An 18,144-nucleotide genomic window follows, 5' to 3' on the forward strand; every position below is an offset into this window, starting at 1 on the left:
AGTTCCACGTTTCACTTTAATTATTTTAACCAAGATGATGTAATATGTAGCATTGTCCATAACATTTTGTTTAAATGGTTTGGACAAAGAAGGAATTTATTTTTAATTATCTAAGATTACCTGGAAAAATGTTTGAATTCTTCTTTGTGTAAAGCTGACAAGACAGACTGTGACTCTAAGCAAGATTGAACTGAAATAAATCAGTTGAGAAAATTAATGAATGGATAACATTTCAAATTGTTAACTTTTAAAGCACTAAGTCCTCAAACTACACAGAATGCCATAAGTCATGAGATACCTGTTCTGAGCTACTTGAAAGCAGAAATAAGATTCCACAGTGTAAGATATAATATTAGTAACAACTCTTTACATTTTTAGAGTATATAGAAGAAGTTAAACTAGGCGTTTAGCAGGTTACATACAGCCAGAAATATTCTACAGAAGACCTTTGAATTTGTATTTGCATGGGTGATGTTTACTAGGAAAAAGAATTAATATAATTGCATCATACATCTCTTTTGTTAGCCTTAGGAGAAAGGCTTTGTAGTCCTAATGAAGAGAAATTTTATTCCATTCTTTCAATTGTATCCATTTTAAAATCAGCCAGTCCCTGAAAGTACTTGCTTTAGAAAGTTAAAATTTACATTTCTATTTCAAACCATTTTCTATAAGTAAGCTTTAAACAGAAGTTCAAAATGAGAGATGAACAGACACACGGATCATTGTCCACTGACATGTTCCTACTACTGAGCCTTTGCTGTAGAGCTCCGCATTTCATGCCCGATCCTTGACATGTGGCTCAAGGGATATGCCTAATTTAGAAGTGAGCTACTCAGAAATGAGAATTCATGAATTAGTCTCTTAAAATGAGAGTATCATTTTAATGAGAGAGACCAGTGGACAGCTGAATATAATAATAATAACACATTTTATTTATATAGTGCGTTTCCCATGTTCAAGGCAAACTTGGCAATTACAATAATGTTCCCTATGTTTGCTTACATGTCATTTGCTAGTATACACTTAATAATGGCAGTAAACAAATTCAGTGTAAATTTCAAAACAGTGTGATGAAAAGATTGATGTGTAGAAGTTTTATGTTGGTTTACTTTAATTTTATACTAGGTGAAAAAGGACATGCAGATTCTGGTAGAAGAAAAAGGTGTCAACTCCTTTAAAATGTTTATGGCATATAAAGATGTCTTCATGCTGCAAGACCATGAGCTGTATCTGGCATTTTGCCACTGTAAAGACCTTGGTGCTGTTGCTCAGGTACATGCTGAAAATGGACACTTGATTGCTGAGGTATGTATTATCAAATATTCTTAAGAATAAACTCATTAGGCTCTTTACCATGATCAAGATTAAGGATACACAAATGCATTTCAACATTGTGTTGACTGGGTTTGAAGATGGCCCAAATAAAAACATTGATCCAAGCAAAATAGCAGGTATGCCATGTGTAGCATAAGGTTAGGCAAGGTGAGAATGGATAGGCCTTTACAGTCCTGAAGTGGGTGCCACATGTATTATTGCCCTTTTATTAATGTGCCTCTCCTTAATGTACTCCAGAATGAATGGGTTGCTGTAGGTTTGCCCCATGATGCAGGTCTGCACCTTTAAGGAGAAGATACTGCAGCGATGGGACTGATTGCCTAAAGAGAATTTAAACCCTAAAAATAGGAAAGAAGAGAGGAACATCAGGTGGTGAAGCGAGGAGCTACAATGTGTTAGCAAAGAAAACCTGCAATAGGTACAACCTGCTGGAACTTTTGTCTTAAGGATTCAAGAGAGACTCAGAAGATAAAAAAAAGTTAGTCTAATTTGGAGCAACCAACTTAATGACTGTCGTCTGGCTGTGTACTCCATTGGGCTTCCGACTTTGCATGGTTCGATTACAACTATAAGCACAATAAAACCAGATGGCGTTATTTTTTGTGAAACAGATCATTTATGGAGGTTGCATCTGGCACCCTAATTTGCTAACTTCTACCTTTATGCTAGTGATGTATTTGTTGTGTGGGGGTTATGTCAAAAAGTTTGCTGTCTCGTCTGTAAATATGTAAATTTACATTTTCTCATCCTTACTGCTTTTCATGGAGTGCTGGGCTGGGTGGGTAATTTGTGGTGAGTGGGTTAAATATAACGGGTGTTTGTCACGGGACCTTGAAAGATTTCTGTTAAGAATATTTAGTATTACTGTTATTACGATAGTTGTGTGGCTGCGCGGGGCATTGTGTGTCTCCTGGGGTAGTGGTACAGTGCAATGAAGAAAGAGGCCAACTGAGAAGATGTTTGAGATATCTCATAACAAGATTGCAGGGTACAAGCAAATATCTAATGTTTATTAAAAGAGATAATGAGACAGCAGGGACATTTCACATTTGTTTTCTTTTGAAGCAGTGATGCAAAAATCTGCTAAATACACAGAATGTAATTAAAATTAGTATTGCCCAAAGAAACTCATAGCCACATTAAACACTTTTTTTCTGTCCAAAAAAGCTTATACTGTTGTACTGCAGATTTGCTGCTTTGAACACGATGTTAGTTAAAATGTATTGTTGGCTATGGTTTGACTTTAACTGTATATCTAGGCCGGCAAAAAAAGTGTTGATATGTATTATTGCACAATTCTGTCTAAACATGAGGTCAGAAGTAACTCGGTAATGAACATATCAGAGAGGAAATGGGGCAACAGGATGGGGCAGAACCCAACAAGGATTTAAGAGCAGAAAGGGAAAAGTCACAAGCCAGGAAAAGATGTCATCATGTTAGTGAAGAGGAACAGGTAATATTCCTGTAATTCCTAATTCCTGTAAGAGCATTTGGTGCACAAGAATGGATAGTAAGACTGCTATTTGAGAAAAAAATATAAGAAAGAAGAATGTCCTGAAAAAATTTGACTTCACTATGTTGCTGTTTTAAAATTATTGCTCTATTAACAAGAAAAATTCAGTGAAACTGCATTGAATTTAAAGAATTTTGTTTGAATCTCTTGTTCAGTGAGGGGGCTCAAAAGTCCCGAGTTTCTGTTCCTTCCAGGCTCTTTCAGGAGTTTGCTTGTTCTTAATATGTTTCTGTGGGCTTTTCTTAAAATGTACTTCAGTTTTTGCATATTTTAAAGATGAGATTCTAAATGTCTCTGGCGTGTATAAATGCAAATGTGTGCCAGAGTGTGCCTGGTGATGGACTTCTGCACTGTGCAGGACTTGTTGATATTTTGCACCTGATGTTGCCAAGAGAAGCTGAGTGTTTCCCATGACCCTATAATCACATTACGTAGGTTAAAGCAAACCATGCAAAAATGGGTTTGTTTTAGAAAAGCGATTCAAACAAATGGGATGAGTCAAATAGTTTAATCACCTGCTTAGATTCAGTTAAGAAGTTCTCAAGTTGTACATTTATTCAATTTTTTGTGTTTTGCTGAAACCTATCCCAGTTATCACAGAGCAAAAGGCAGGAACAAACACTGGACAGGGTAACAGTCCATCACAGGGCAAACACACATACACACACACACACACACACACACACACACACACACACACACACACACACACACACACACATCCCAGCCACACACTAAGGCCAGTTTTGTATCGCCTATCCACCTAACCTGCATGGCTTTACAAAACTTGAGGAAACTTGAGCACCACAGGGAGGACCCTGAACATGAAACCTGGTCTTCTTGATACGAGGCATCAGGGTTACTACTGCACCACCGGGGCACGGAAAATGACTAGTAATCCAAACAAAATCCAAATGAAAGAACTTCACAAATTTGAATTAACAAAAGGTGTATTCTTGGTCAGCATACTTTGCATATTAAATGCAAACAAAAAATAAGTTTTCAGGCCTTGTAAATAAAAATTAACCTAGTGTAAGCTTTGCATGTGTGAGTTAATGGAATGGTGCAATACTGTCAAGCCTTGACTAAAAATTTATTTGTTTTTGAAAAATTGTGAGGCCTGTGACATAACCAAGCAAAAAGAAAAATAAAGCTAAAACAAGTACATGTGTTAAAAATGTCCAAATGCATGCCCAAAACATCTGTTTAGGCTATTCAATAAGTGTATTCAAAAGCAAAAATAAAGAGGTCAAAAATAATTACAAACTTACAAGTCACTGAACAGTTCAAACCATAAACCCACAATTTTGAATGAATTTTCATATACTATGCTACACACATCATAGAAAATTCTATCTTACTTAAATGTGACCCTGTTATCATTCAATCTGTGAGTTAAGCTTTTGCAAATTGTTTCGTTTTAGGGTGCTAAGAAAATGCTATCAATGGGAATCACGGGGCCAGAAGGACATGAATTGTGCCGTCCTGAAGAAGTGGAGGCAGAGGCTACCCAGCGTGCCATCACAATAGCAAATTCTGTGAACTGTCCACTCTACATTGTTCATGTGATGAGCAAATCTGCTGCCAAAATTGTAGCTAATGCACGCAGAGAAGGTACTTTTTGGTCATTGTAAAAGAAAGGCAAGGTGGGGCAGAGTGCTAGTCCAGGGTTCATTGGCAACTAATTAAACCCAAATCTTTGGAATGTGGATTTGTGTGGGACTATGATTTTGCAATGGACTGCATGCCCATCTAGGGAAGATTTCCATTCATCTTAAAAAAGTTAAACACTTTCAGTAGATGGATGAATGCTTATCTAATCTGAATAATATTACAAGTGAAAAACATTATTGTCCAAGGTGTTCCCAATAATGGTCAATTGATTGTTTGTGCAACAGGAAAAGTCGTCTTTGGTGAGCCAATTGCAGCAGGTCTAGGAACAGATGGTTCTCATTACTGGAATGAAGATTGGGCTCATGCAGCAAAATTTGTCATGGGCCCCCCTTTGCGACCAGACCCCAGCACCCCTGGATACCTTATGGACTTATTGGCCAAGTGAGCTCTTTGATGTGCATAATATATACCATCATGCTTTGCTTAAATGTTCTAATTTATTATTCTAGATTTGCAGTTTAGTTAACGTTTCTACTTGGTTATTAGTCTGAAACACCAACACATTTTTGAGCCCTGAAAAGGTACGTTTGTCTTTGCTTATCCCAGGTAAAACAAGTTTTTATTTAGGCTTTATGTAAAGTACATTCAGCAATTGCTCTGAAACTCACTGCAAACCAAAATATAGTGAAGTTGAGCATAATTGTTTTAATGCACCATATGCTTTGACTTAGCTGCACAATCTACTTTCAAATTGTGTGTCATAAAGAGGTGAAATGATTGAAGAGTTTAAAATTCTGTATGGAATTGCTACAGTGTATTGAGATGGTTACTTTAAAGTGAGTTCAACAAGAACTCAGAGGCACAGTTGGAAATTTGTTAAGAATAAATTTTGCACAAACATTCAGAAATTTTTCTTTACACAGAGAACTACAGTCACAAGTAGATTGGTAGAAAGTAGGGACTTTAGTTACCTTCAAAGCTAGATTTCTTGTTATTTTGGAATAATTAAGTTGATATGGGTGGTAGGCTTTGTTGGGCTAAATGCCTGTTCTCGTCCAGATTATTCTAGTGTTGCATATGTGTGCGCTGACACACGCACACAGACATAAATAATAAAATGCAGTCCAGTGTGAATGAACGTCTAGAATGAAGTGGCACCCCACTCATCTGACTCAGTCCTGATGTTCTGCTAATTACTGATGGAATAGTAGTTCTCCTCAAGAAATATCTCCTCAAGAAATTGTAATGGAATAAGTAGAGTTTAGCTAATGTTTTGAAATCTTGTGTAATAATGGATCCAATTTTCACTACAAATGACAAAAATGGAATCTATATATATATAATTCTTTTCGCGTTTGAAACAGAAATTACGTTTGACCACGCGATATGGAACTTACGTATGAAACGGAAATTACATATGACCACGCAATATAGAAATTACGTATGACCACAGAACATATTATAATAAAGGAACTAATCACTTCGTTTGTGGACGCCATTTTTATATTGTCTTTACCAATTGTTATTATTTGTGTGAGAGTTATTTTACTGATATCGAAAAGAAGTAAACACAAACACGCCGATCTACAGTGGTGTGAAAAACTATTTGCCCCCTTCCTGATTTCTTATTCTTTTGCATGTTTGTCACACAAAATGTTTCTGATCATCAAACACATTTAACCATTAGTCAAATATAACACAAGTAAACACAAAATGCAGTTTGTAAATGGTGGTTTTTATTATTTAGGGAGAAAAAAAAAATCCAAACCTACATGGCCCTGTGTGAAAAAGTAATTGCCCCCTGAACCTAATAACTGGTTGGGCCACCCTTAGCAGCAATAACTGCAATCAAGCGTTTGCGATAACTTGCAATGAGTCTTTTACAGCGCTCTGGAGGAATTTTGGCCCACTCATCTTTGCAAAATTGTTGTAATTCAGCTTTATTTGAGGGTTTTCTAGCATGAACCGCCTTTTTAAGGTCATGCCATAGCATCTCAATTGGATTCAGGTCAGGACTTTGACTAGGCCACTCCAAAGTCTTCATTTTGTTTTTCTTCAGCCATTCAGAGGTGGATTTGCTGGTGTGTTTTGGGTCATTGTCCTGTTGCAGCACCCAAGATCGCTTCAGCTTGAGTTGACGAACAGATGGCCGGACATTCTCCTTCAGGATTTTTGGTAGACAGTAGAATTCATGGTTCCATCTATCACAGCAAGCCTTCCAGGTCCTGAAGCAGCAAAACAACCCCAGACCATCACACTACCACCACCATATTTTACTGTTGGTATGATGTTCTTTTTCTGAAATGCTGTGTTCCTTTTACGCCAGATGTAACGGGACATTTGCCTTCCAAAAAGTTCAACTTTTGTCTCATCAGTCCACAAGGTATTTTCCTAAAAGTCTTGGCAATCATTGAGATGTTTCTTAGCAAAATTGAGACGAGCCCTAATGTTCTTTTTGCTTAACAGTGGTTTGCGTCTTGGAAATCTGCCATGCAGGCCGTTTTTGCCCAGTCTCTTTCTTATGGTGGAGTCGTGAACACTGACCTTAATTGAGGCAAGTGAGGCCTGCAGTTCTTTAGACGTTGTCCTGGGGTCTTTTGTGACCTCTCGGATGAGTCGTCTCTGCGCTCTTGGGGTAATTTTGGTCGGCCGGCCACTCCTGGGAAGGTTCACCACTGTTCCATGTTTTTGCCATTTGTGGATAATGGCTCTCACTGTGGTTCGCTGGAGTCCCAAAGCTTTAGAAATGGCTTTATAACCTTTACCAGACTGATAGATCTCAATTACTTCTGTTCTCATTTGTTCCTGAATTTCTTTGGATCTTGGCATGATGTCTAGCTTTTGAGGTACTTTTGGTCTACTTCTCTGTGTCAGGCAGCTCCTATTGAAGTGATTTCTTGATTGAAACAGGTGTGGCAGTAATCAGGCCTGGGGGTGGCTACGGAAATTGAACTCAGGTGTGATACACCACAGTTAGGTTATTTTTTAACAAGGGGGCAATTACTTTTTCACACAGGGCCATGTAGGTTTGGATTTTTTTTCTCCCTAAATAATAAAAACCATCATTTAAAAACTGCATTTTGTGTTTACTTGTGTTATATTTGACTAATGGTTAAATGTGTTTGATGATCAGAAACATTTTGTGTGACAAACATGCAAAAGAATAAGAAATCAGGAAGGGGGCAAATAGTTTTTCACACCACTGTATCCCATAGAAGTGCGCCCTACATCACCCGCTCCCAGCCCTCCTCTCTGGACTACAGCGCTGAGCCGTCCGCACGTTCTGACAGAGAAGTTTTATTTATTCGTCCACGTGACTGTCGCGGAAATTGCAACATTGTAACTTTTTTTTTAGTTGACAGTACTTGATAGTAGAAGAGATGAGGAAAACAGTTTTGTGTCTTTCTACTTTTTAACTGCGCCGAGCTGTAAACAATATGAAGACGAGACTGCCTTCAGTGGCGAGGGGTCGTGAGAACAAAGTGTTTGCTGGGAGACGTGGAATGTCTGGCTGCTTCGCCGAGTTAAGAGCTTCGCAGTTTTGGGCAGCATCCTCTCTTCTCGCACTGTTTGTGACACTTCAAGTGCCCTCAGGAGAGTGGAAATTTTTGCAAATGAGTGTAATCGGCGCCATCAAAGCAGGACTCTGTTTGTAAATTGCCCTGCACGACTACTTACTGTCTTTTAAGGTCTGTTTGGGTCAATAAAACCCCGCAACATTCAAGGTTGCTTTTGTGATCAATTATTTTAAGAAGATGGAGAGTTTACATCTAAGAAGATGTACAGACCTCTTCATGTAAAGTGTTGGACTTGGGGATTGTTTGGACCTTCTGCCCGTTAAGCACGGAAGGGCAGCGTCCACATTTATCAGAATTATTTTTCGCTTAAATCACTGGCACGAAGTGCAAGGTTGTCAGGCAGAAATTTGGACGATCAGTTAGAAAATGTAATTTCTATACCACAGTGGTCGTGTAGCTCCTTTCACAAGGGACCGAGAGATAATCCAAATACATTTTAGCTGCTGTTAGTACTACTTACCTGTTGTGTTATACCCCCCTTTAAAATGTAGTTTACCCGAAACCACTCCAGTAGTGCTCAATGTATCTTTACTTCTTAAATGTTAATGTTTTACTATTTAATAACTTATAGACTACATTTTATTTTTTTCCCTTGCACTCAGTGAGTGAAGCCACTGGGTAATCAGCTAGTAGTTAATAACAAAAACACTTGTTTGTTCACTCAGAACTGTATACTAACTGAGGGCACTTTCACTTTTTAAATAACAAAGCTTAATATTTGTACTTAGTTTGCTAAAGAAGAAGAGAGTTATTATACTATGCAATATGAACACCTCCATTTAACATTCTAGTGTAGTTTTACCCATATAAATTGAACAAAGCAGAGATTCTTCACCTCTTTTCTAATATATTCCTTTATCTTCTGCATTCACCTTGCCCTGTTTATAATCATAAGGGGATAAGATTATTTGAGTCGAATGGCAACTCTGAAAGCTCTGCCCCCGGCTTGCCCAGTCTATCATAAAAAAACTTTTATGCCCCTCTGAATCAGCCCATTATAACAAGGGGCAAATAAACCTTTCAAGCACTTACATGTTGACCAAGGAGGAGCAATAACAATCAAAAAATATTGCACACCATGAACCCATTGTTGGAGCATTACAGACTTGCACAGAGAGTCCTGTTCATCCATCCATCCATCCATCCATTTTCCAACCCGCTGAATCCGAACACAGGGTCACGGGGGTCTGCTGGAGCCAATCCCAGCCAACACAGGGCACAAGGCAGGAACCAATCCCGGGCAGGGTGCCAACCCACCGCAGGACACACACACACCCACACACCAAGCACACATTAGGGCCATTTTAGAATCGCCAATCCACCTAACCAGCATGTCTTTGGACTGTGGGAGGAAACCGGAGCGCCCGGAGGAAACCCACGCAGACACGGGGAGAACATGCAAACTCCATGCAGGGAGGACCCAGGAAGCGAACCCGGGTCCCCAGGTCTCCCAACTGCGAGGCAGCAGCGCTACCCACTGCTCCACCGTGCTGCCCCCTGTTCAGCATTCACTAAATTGTAAATAAAATTTGTTAATAATTAAGAGTAAGTTTGTATTGCCAATGGGACAACTCATCTAAGAACCAGGGTGTAAAAATAGCTGCATATTGTGGTCTTTAGATTTGAATCAGCATCAAGCATTATCCTGCATCTGATCCCATTCTCCAAACCTCACATACATGAGGTGGTCAACAAGAACCAAAGTGTTTAATTACAACAATGTTAACTGTCCATTTATTTTTTAATATTAGGCTCCATATTCTAGCTGTTATAGTCAAATCATACAGATTAGTAACACATTGTAGACTCTGAGCCATATTAAATTATCTGCATTGCCTATTTGATTATACATCTTTTTAAAGAACATTTTTAAATAATACATAATTTTGCATTTAAAATGACATTTGCATGAAACAGAAGTGTGACCAGTAATTATAGTGATATTTTTATGTGTGTTTCCTCAAAACAAATCATCACATTTATTCATTTTCATGTAATTTGAGCTCACATCTGCCCTCTGCTGGTGAAGTTATTAGAACACTATTAGAATGAAAAGATTACATCTTTCACAAATGGTGTGCAGCCAATTACTTTTAATTATAGTAATGCTAGACTGGTAATGCTAAAGCGAAAAAGAGACTAGGATTTCGATACTCAGCCAGTAATTGACAGCAACAAATGTAGAGAGCATGATGTGCACAACTCAAGTTGTATAAATGAAAAACCTCATCTTGAAATTGTGAGAAAATCAATATAAATGTGAAATTCTGTTTTTTTTTGTAGTGATGATCTCAGTGTGACTGGAACAGATAACTGCACTTTCAAAATCTGCCAAAAAGCACTGGGAAAAGATGACTTCACTAAAATTCCAAATGGAGTAAATGGTGTAGAAGATCGTATGTCTGTCATATGGGAGAAGGGAGTGGTATGTCAGAATGTATACATTTCTATCTATTTTTAGCATGCTAGACAGCCTGTGCATCTGGGCAGTAACTTTTTATTTGTGGAAATGCCATACAGCATTACCGTAAATACAAATAAACTTTCATATAATTAAGTAATCTGTGTTTTCCAATAACATGATATCATTTAATATTACTCTCCTTAGCCATCCAGCCATTCCATGTATTTATTATGTTCCACCAAGTTTGCATCAGATTTAAAGGAATTTTGACACTGATTAGCCGAACCAGGTATGCCTGTGGAGTAAATTAATGAAGGAATGGTTGCATTGGATAATAACCCCAAAGGTATATGAATGGAAAAATCAACATATTTCAATAGACATAAAATCCAAATTTTATATTAAGGCTAAAATTTGCATAATTAAACTAGATATAAGGTGTGATGTTTAAACAAATTTGTTGACAAATACAATGGCAGACTTGAAAAAGCTGGCTATGTCATTTTACGGAGTTGACTTTCAAGTACCATTTAAGGGTCTTAAGCAAATTCAGTGAAATGCTTCCTAATAATTAGTTTATAAAGACACCAGTTAGTCAGACGAGCTTGTGAGAAGGGCATTAATGCTTGTCTGCTGCCTTCTGTATTGCATTGTAGCGGACTAAAAAACCCAGCTAAGATTCACACCATCAATATGATGATGAATTATTTATTTTTTCAGTGGGGATCCTAGGAATGCACCCAGCTTTGGTCCAATTCACATACACTCTTTCACAGAGACAAAAAAGTCACCGGTAATGAAACAGAAATTAAAGAATATATTAAACAATAATAAACAAATCATATGACAACTACAATGATCCCACCCCAGTTCCCCTTATGGCAATATACAATAAACACGAATTCAACAATAAAAAAAACACTAACCCTAACCACACACTATAAAGTCCATGTAAACTGCAACTGATGAAATTAAATGATGGAGGTAGATAGTCCAGAGATCAGTATGCTGTATGTGAATGTAAAGACATTCCTATCGGTATTTCCTGATGAGATGGTGATGTGTGAATAGCATGAGGAGCGCTCATTTTTTCAAAGGACGATAACAAATTTTCAGATGCAGCAGGAAGACATGAGACAGTCCATACATACAAAACAGGAGACGATCCGGGACAAAACAAGAATGTACAAGTAGCAAACAAGGCAAACAAACAGGCAACTCCAGACACAAAACACAAAAGACTTCTCTCTCTTCTCTGTATAATTGGCCCCCTTTTAAATGTTGCACCAGCCTCCTTGTCCCCAGCAGTCCCTGCACCCTCAGCAGACAACCAATTAGAGCCAATGAAGGGACTGCTGGGAGTTGCTGTTTCTTTACCCAGTAGCACCACCACAGCATAATGGTTTGTCTTTGATAGGCTGAGGGTGCATTTCAGTAATAAGTCTAGTAATCTGTTCAAAGTATATGGAAAATATAATTGATAAGAAATGGAAAATGATTTTGGTTCATCATTCTGTTCCTTTCATGGTGGGAGGGGGATGATTAATTGACAAATGTCAATAATGACCACATTACAAGGACAAGTGAGTTCTACTTGGAGCTGAAGTTTGCAGATGAAACACTTGCAGTACAGGATTGGCCAAGTATGCACTTTAGCCTGTACATAACTGAAGGTGTGTTTGTGATTACTGTATGTGAATCTAAAATAATGAAGTGTTATGAAAAATTTTGTGAAAAGTGTTCAAAAATTTACCATAAGACTATGTAAAAAAAAAAAATATATATATATATATATATATATGTACAGTATATATACACACACACAAAGATACACACACCCACATACACACACACACACACACACACACACACACACAGGTGAAATGTTATTGTAACGAAATTAATGGGATCATAATATATAAAGTAAATTTCATTATAACAATTTAAATTTTTTTTCAATCCTTCAAAATTGAGAACTTTGAAAGCGAGATTCCGAATGCTTTTGCCATGTCATTTTCTTCATTCCAGAATTAGCTTATTCCAGGATTCTTAATTTTTCTTTCAGCATCAACCGATGCCATTAAAATTTTTTTTCTCTTAATGAAACTCAAACGGTACAGTATCCGCACATGACACAACTATCCACGCAGACGCTAGGCGGAGCACTGATTCAGAATTTGACTATGCGTATGATGTGTCATCTACACTCGCACTAAGCCTCGGCAAGACAGCCCAAGACAGGAAACTTCGCAGCAAACTGACACTTTCTTTGGACTAACAAGAAAGAGACCGCCTGTTGCACATTTCCCAACACTTGGTGGAAGATTGCGCATGGAATTAACTATTTTTTTTGCATCGTATTATTATCTTCAGTGGTCATTTTTGTTTGAAAAAAACATTTGTTATACTGAAATTTAAATTTGTATCCATCCATCCATTTTCCAACCCGCTGAATCCGAACACAGGGTCACGGGGGTCTGCTGGAGCCAATCCCAGCCAACACAAGTTTAAAACAAAATCCTTTTAACATGATGTTGTATGAACATTTTCCTGGGCCAAAAAAAAAAGTGTTTGTTATTCTTAAAATTTCATTACTTTTGTTTTTGCTATTATGGGATTGACCTTTATATATGAATATACAAGAAATGTTTTTGTAAATTTTTTAAAAAGTATATATAGTACTTTAATAAGCAAATATACAGTTACTGTTTAGAGAATTAGGTTAATTTTTTTGATTGGCCAAAGGTGTATATATTTTACATTTTATTTCCTTTTTAGGTATAATTTAGGTATACATTTCTTTTTTTTTTTTTTTTTTTGTTGTTGTCTCTTTGTAAATACCTTGACAGTTGGTCTCATAAAGGGAAGGCTTTCAGAGTAAACAATTAACTATAATTTATTACCATGTACAATAATGGGAAAATGTAACTGATATTAACTATAAGGGTTTTGCAGTATGTTAATATTTTTTTTTATTAGCATACAGGAAAAATGGATGAAAATCGTTTTGTGGCAGTTACAAGCAGTACTGCAGCAAAAATCTTCAATCTTTATCCACAGAAAGGAAGGATAGCCAAAGGTTCTGATGCAGATATTGTTGTCTGGGACCCATCTACTACCAGGTACTCTCATTTCATTAGTGTTTAGGAGTGCAAATGAATAGCGTGTGCTGTTGTAATATGAAACATACTGAGATTTTTAAACTTACACCAGTACTTGCAGATTCCACAAATAAAATAAACAGCTGTAAAACATGGAAATCTACTGTTGCACAAGTCACATAAAATGCATTGGGATAATGAAGTAGTTTTTGACAAATACATTTTAGGGTAGATGGGCGGCACGGTGGCGCAGTGGGTAGCGCTGCTGCCTCGCAGTTGGGAGACCTGGGGACCCGGGTTCGCTTCCCGGGTCCTCCCTGCATGGAGTTTGCATGTTCTCCCCGTGTCTGCGTGGGTTTCCTCCCACAGTCCAAAGACATGCAGGTTAGGTGGATTGGTGATTCTAAATTGGCCCTAGTGTGTGCTTGGTGTGTGGGTGTGTTTGTGTGTGTCCTGCGGTGGGTTGGCACCCTGCCCAGGATTGTTTCCTGCCTTGTGCCCTGTGTTGGCTGGGATTGGCTCCAGCAGACCCCCGTGACCCTGTGTTCGGATTCAGCGGGTTGGAAAATGGATGGATGGATGGATTTTAGGGTAGATATTCAAAATTTTGCTAATTTAAAACTTTAACTCCTAAGGACAATCACACATCCACTAAAATATACTGAGTTTTTATTTCCCAATCTGCTAACTTAATTGTGTTAGGCCCACTTTGAGTTTATCCAGATCATTCAAAATTGCAAACAGCAAAATAAAAAATGGTTAATTTGCACAAATTACTATCCAATTTTAATCCATTACAAAAGTTATTCGTTAAAAAAATGCATTAAAAAGATATTCTAAACTTCACTTTCTAGACCTACTCATACCTACTTTGGTCAAATCTGAGAAAATAATAAAATGGTAATCTCTAAATTTCATTTAAAGAGATTTTGGAAATGTACGCTAAGAGGAGGGTAAAAGTTAGGTTTAGTGTTAAAAAAAAGTGAGTGGACTGGCAATTTATATTGTAATAAAATAAAAGACACATAAATTGTTCAGGCACTTTGGGGAAACATGCAGATTGAAATTGGTTGAATAAGAATAAGAATTAGGGTCAGATGGCCAGGGAGGACAGAAAAAAACAAAAAAAAACTCCAGACGGCTGGAGAAAAACAAACATTTTTTTTGACATTGCTTTGCACAGGGAAGCAGCTCTTGTAAAACGAGAAGTTTCAGGGACAGGATAACAGATCAAACACAAACTGTAACTTGAGGACTGCCATCAAGACACTTAACGTCTTTCCCAGAAAAGTTCCGGTCCTTTCTCTTATAAAATAATGATCAAGGATGTGCTTTGCATGAGCATAATTCATAAAAACAAATCTCTTGGACAGATGCAATGTAATAGATAACCATAAAAAATCTACATGCTGGCTGCTGTGTTATTTCACATTAATTCACCAAGATCCAGAAATGAACTCAATCGTTTTAGCTTTATTTCATTATTATCTATGTATCCTAATGTTCAGTTTTATGCACATTATTATATTAGAATTATTTTTGTGATGGTGGTGGTTTTATAAATATGAGACCATTAGAAACTCAACTTTCAAAGAATTTACATTGATCTATTTATTACTCCAAAACAAAATGATATTCCTTGTAATGTAAAAAAACTCAAGCAGCCCTTAATGTCTTTCAAAAAGTAAGCAAACTTCCACTTTTTTCTTTGTTTCGGAACTCTACAGTAAGTGTTTTCAATTCTAGACTCTTGAATGTGTCCATAATGAATTTTGTGTAATTTATGTTGTCTGTTCCTGCCCTGCTAAATGTTTAGCAGCCATGCTAATGTGGGCAACTACCTTTCTGCAAGGGCGAGTGACTGTAGTCGGGCTGATGCTCGGTTGAAAGAGGACACCCTGTATGCCCTCAGTGCTACCAGGATGAGCTTTAGTGCCACCCTCCAAAATGAATGAACGAATGATTGTTCATGTATGTTACACATTCAGATAAATTCATCCATCCGTCCATTATCCAACCCGCTATATCCTAACTACAGGGTCACGGGGGTCTGCTGGAGCCAATCCCAGCCAGCACAGGGCGCAAGGCAGGAAACAAACCCTGGGCAGGGCGCCAGCCCACTGCAGCAGATAAATTCTACTTAGAAATTATCTTTAAATGACCAGAAAAGGTCTTAACCTACACCTGGAAAGCGATGCTCATAGCAATATTGAATGAAATCAGTTTTAATTGTCACACAGGCAAGAAATTAATTTTGAAAAATTATGATACATTTATGAAGTGAAATCTGCTCAAAATACACAACACAATAAGTAAACATGTCTCAAACACATACCTTTATTGCAAAATTGCAATTTTCAAATACAACCTTGTGATAAACGGTCAGCAGCTCAACCTGGCTGGGACGCCCAAAGACTGGAAGGATGGGGGACGGCAGCTACTTTGGGACACTGCCTTCCCCAAGAAGCTAGATGGCAACTTCCTTGCAGCAGGGCACCATGGGATCTGGAGTTTGGCTTTACAGCCCTGCTGGGGACCATGGGTACCACCGGGGAGACGCTGCAGGGGGACCCGGAGGGTTTGACTGCCTGCATAGCCTGGAAGTCCACCAAAGTAAAGGGACAAAAGCCCTGAAGTACTTCTGGGCTGAAGAAAAAGCAAGTTCTCCATCTGACCTGGAAGTGCTAGCAACTCACGTGGACGGAAGGACAGAAGCACTTCCAGGTCAAGGACTATATACAGGACTGCTGGACACCCAGTAAGCTGAGCCGGAGTTGGGAGGAGAGTGACTGGACTTGCTGGGTGGTGTGGAGGAGATGTTACTGATTATTATTGCGCTTATTAATTGTGTTTCTGGTGGCTGTGGTGCTTTGAAGCTCTGTGGAAGAAGAAATCAACATTAAAATGCTTGTTTGTGCTTTCACTCTGTGTCCTGAGTGTCTGTCTGTTGGGTTTAAAGGGGAAACAGTGACCCTTAGCATCCTTTATTTTTACCAGTAACAAATTATTACACGTTCTGTTGTTTGATTTTGAAAGAACTCAAAGAGGGATCCATCTGTTTACATTAGAAATTGTGTTATTTACCTTGTCTGATGTTAGTTTAGGTAATTTTATTTTTGCTTAAAGAATTTCTATGACAAAAACCCTACTTTAAGAATCTTAGCTTTGGTATCAATCTTTTATTATTTATCTACAGAGTAATTTCTGCTCAAACTCATCACCAGGCAGTTGAATATAATATTTTCGAAGGCATGGAATGTCATGGAGTTCCTGTGGTTACCATCTGTGGGGGTCAGGTGGTCTATAAAGATGGAATATTACACGCCACACCGGGGCAAGGAAGATATGTTCATCGTAATGCCTTCTCTGAATTTGTGTACAAACGTGTGAAGCAAAGAGAAAAGGTAAAACACTACAATTCATAATAACCATGAATTACAATGGAAATATTTTGTGCCAATAATTCCCTGTTAAAGATTATGGCAACTACAATTTTTCATTTATGTCCAAGTTTGATCAGGTCCCAGTATCTTTGAAGACAAATGAATGGCTGCAAATAAAAGTGACATTTCTGGCATATCATTGCAGGTCAACAAGCCAAAGCCTGTAAGAAGAGTCCCTTATGGAGGACCCATCCTGTCAGTCAGCAATCAAAATGAAGTGATGAGTCTGGAGAACGAAAACTTTCACCAATAAAATATTTATAGTTTCCTTTCCTTGTTTCCTTTTTAAAGTTTTATCAACCCTGTCCTGCCCTGTCCCATTTAAAATTTCTTTTTACATTTTCTAGACTTTGTTTAGGAAAAAATATTTTTTTTTCTTCATAAAAGCATAACAAATAATGAAAGAAGAAATTAAGAGACTCTGGTTTAATTCATAGCAATGCAATTGTTTCCCTCTTCAGTATAATTCTTTTCTGAATTTCATCAAAGTAATGAATTTGTTTTAATTTTTTTTCATAAATAAAAATTATTAGGATATTCAAAGTTATTATCCTTGATTGTGTCATTTTCTTGACTGTGTTCAAAATATGCTTGTCTTAAAAATTATTAATGAATAAAATAATTTTATCTATGTTTTAAAGATTAAATTTAAGGTTTCCAACATTCATTCTAGGAAAATTAGTAACTACCATAAATAATCTTGTTCTTAAATTTATTCAAATCATGCATTGGACACTGGAGAATAGCTCAACTCACAACTTTGCTTTCTCATACTGGCTGTAGTAGAAGATTCATCAAGTGTAAGGCTACTAAAAAGATTATGAAGTGGACTTTAAAACAAGCAAATGCATGTATACGATGCATTAAATCCTAAGACCATTCATAGATTGCAGAATAATTTGATTGTGCAATACTTTTAACTTTTTGACTTCAGCCAATTTTTCATAATAAATTAATCACTAACAATAAAATAACCCTAAAACTAAATTTGTATGATACAAATAAAAGAAAACCCTAAACCTTAAAAGGAAATAAGTCATGACATGAACACTACTATTGCTATAAAAAATTAACCTTTGCTTTAACACCAATTTTCGTTAGCTGAATTAAGACTTCGCTTTCACCCTCATTTTTTGGTCCTGAATTAACCCTTCAC

General features: G+C 37.4%; 1 protein-coding gene across 2 annotated transcripts in view; it reads left to right on the forward strand.

The window, feature by feature from the left end:
- The window catches only part of dpys (dihydropyrimidinase), a 37,579-nt gene extending 20,044 nt beyond the window's left edge, over window positions 1-17,535 (forward strand). For both annotated transcript variants that reach the window (XM_028790919.2, XM_028790918.2), the window contains 7 exons: window positions 1,126-1,305; window positions 4,273-4,462; window positions 4,747-4,903; window positions 10,324-10,465; window positions 13,424-13,566; window positions 16,742-16,949; window positions 17,134-17,535. In XM_028790919.2, coding sequence (XP_028646752.2) covers window positions 1,126-1,305; window positions 4,273-4,462; window positions 4,747-4,903; window positions 10,324-10,465; window positions 13,424-13,566; window positions 16,742-16,949; window positions 17,134-17,241 — 1,128 coding nt within the window. In that variant the 3' untranslated portion in view covers window positions 17,242-17,535. The remainder of the gene's footprint in view (window positions 1-1,125; window positions 1,306-4,272; window positions 4,463-4,746; window positions 4,904-10,323; window positions 10,466-13,423; window positions 13,567-16,741; window positions 16,950-17,133) is intronic.
- Window positions 17,536-18,144: the final 609 nt, after the last annotated feature.

This window comes from Erpetoichthys calabaricus, chromosome 13 (assembly GCF_900747795.2).
Source record: "Erpetoichthys calabaricus chromosome 13, fErpCal1.3, whole genome shotgun sequence".
Lineage (NCBI taxonomy): Eukaryota > Metazoa > Chordata > Cladistia > Polypteriformes > Polypteridae > Erpetoichthys > Erpetoichthys calabaricus.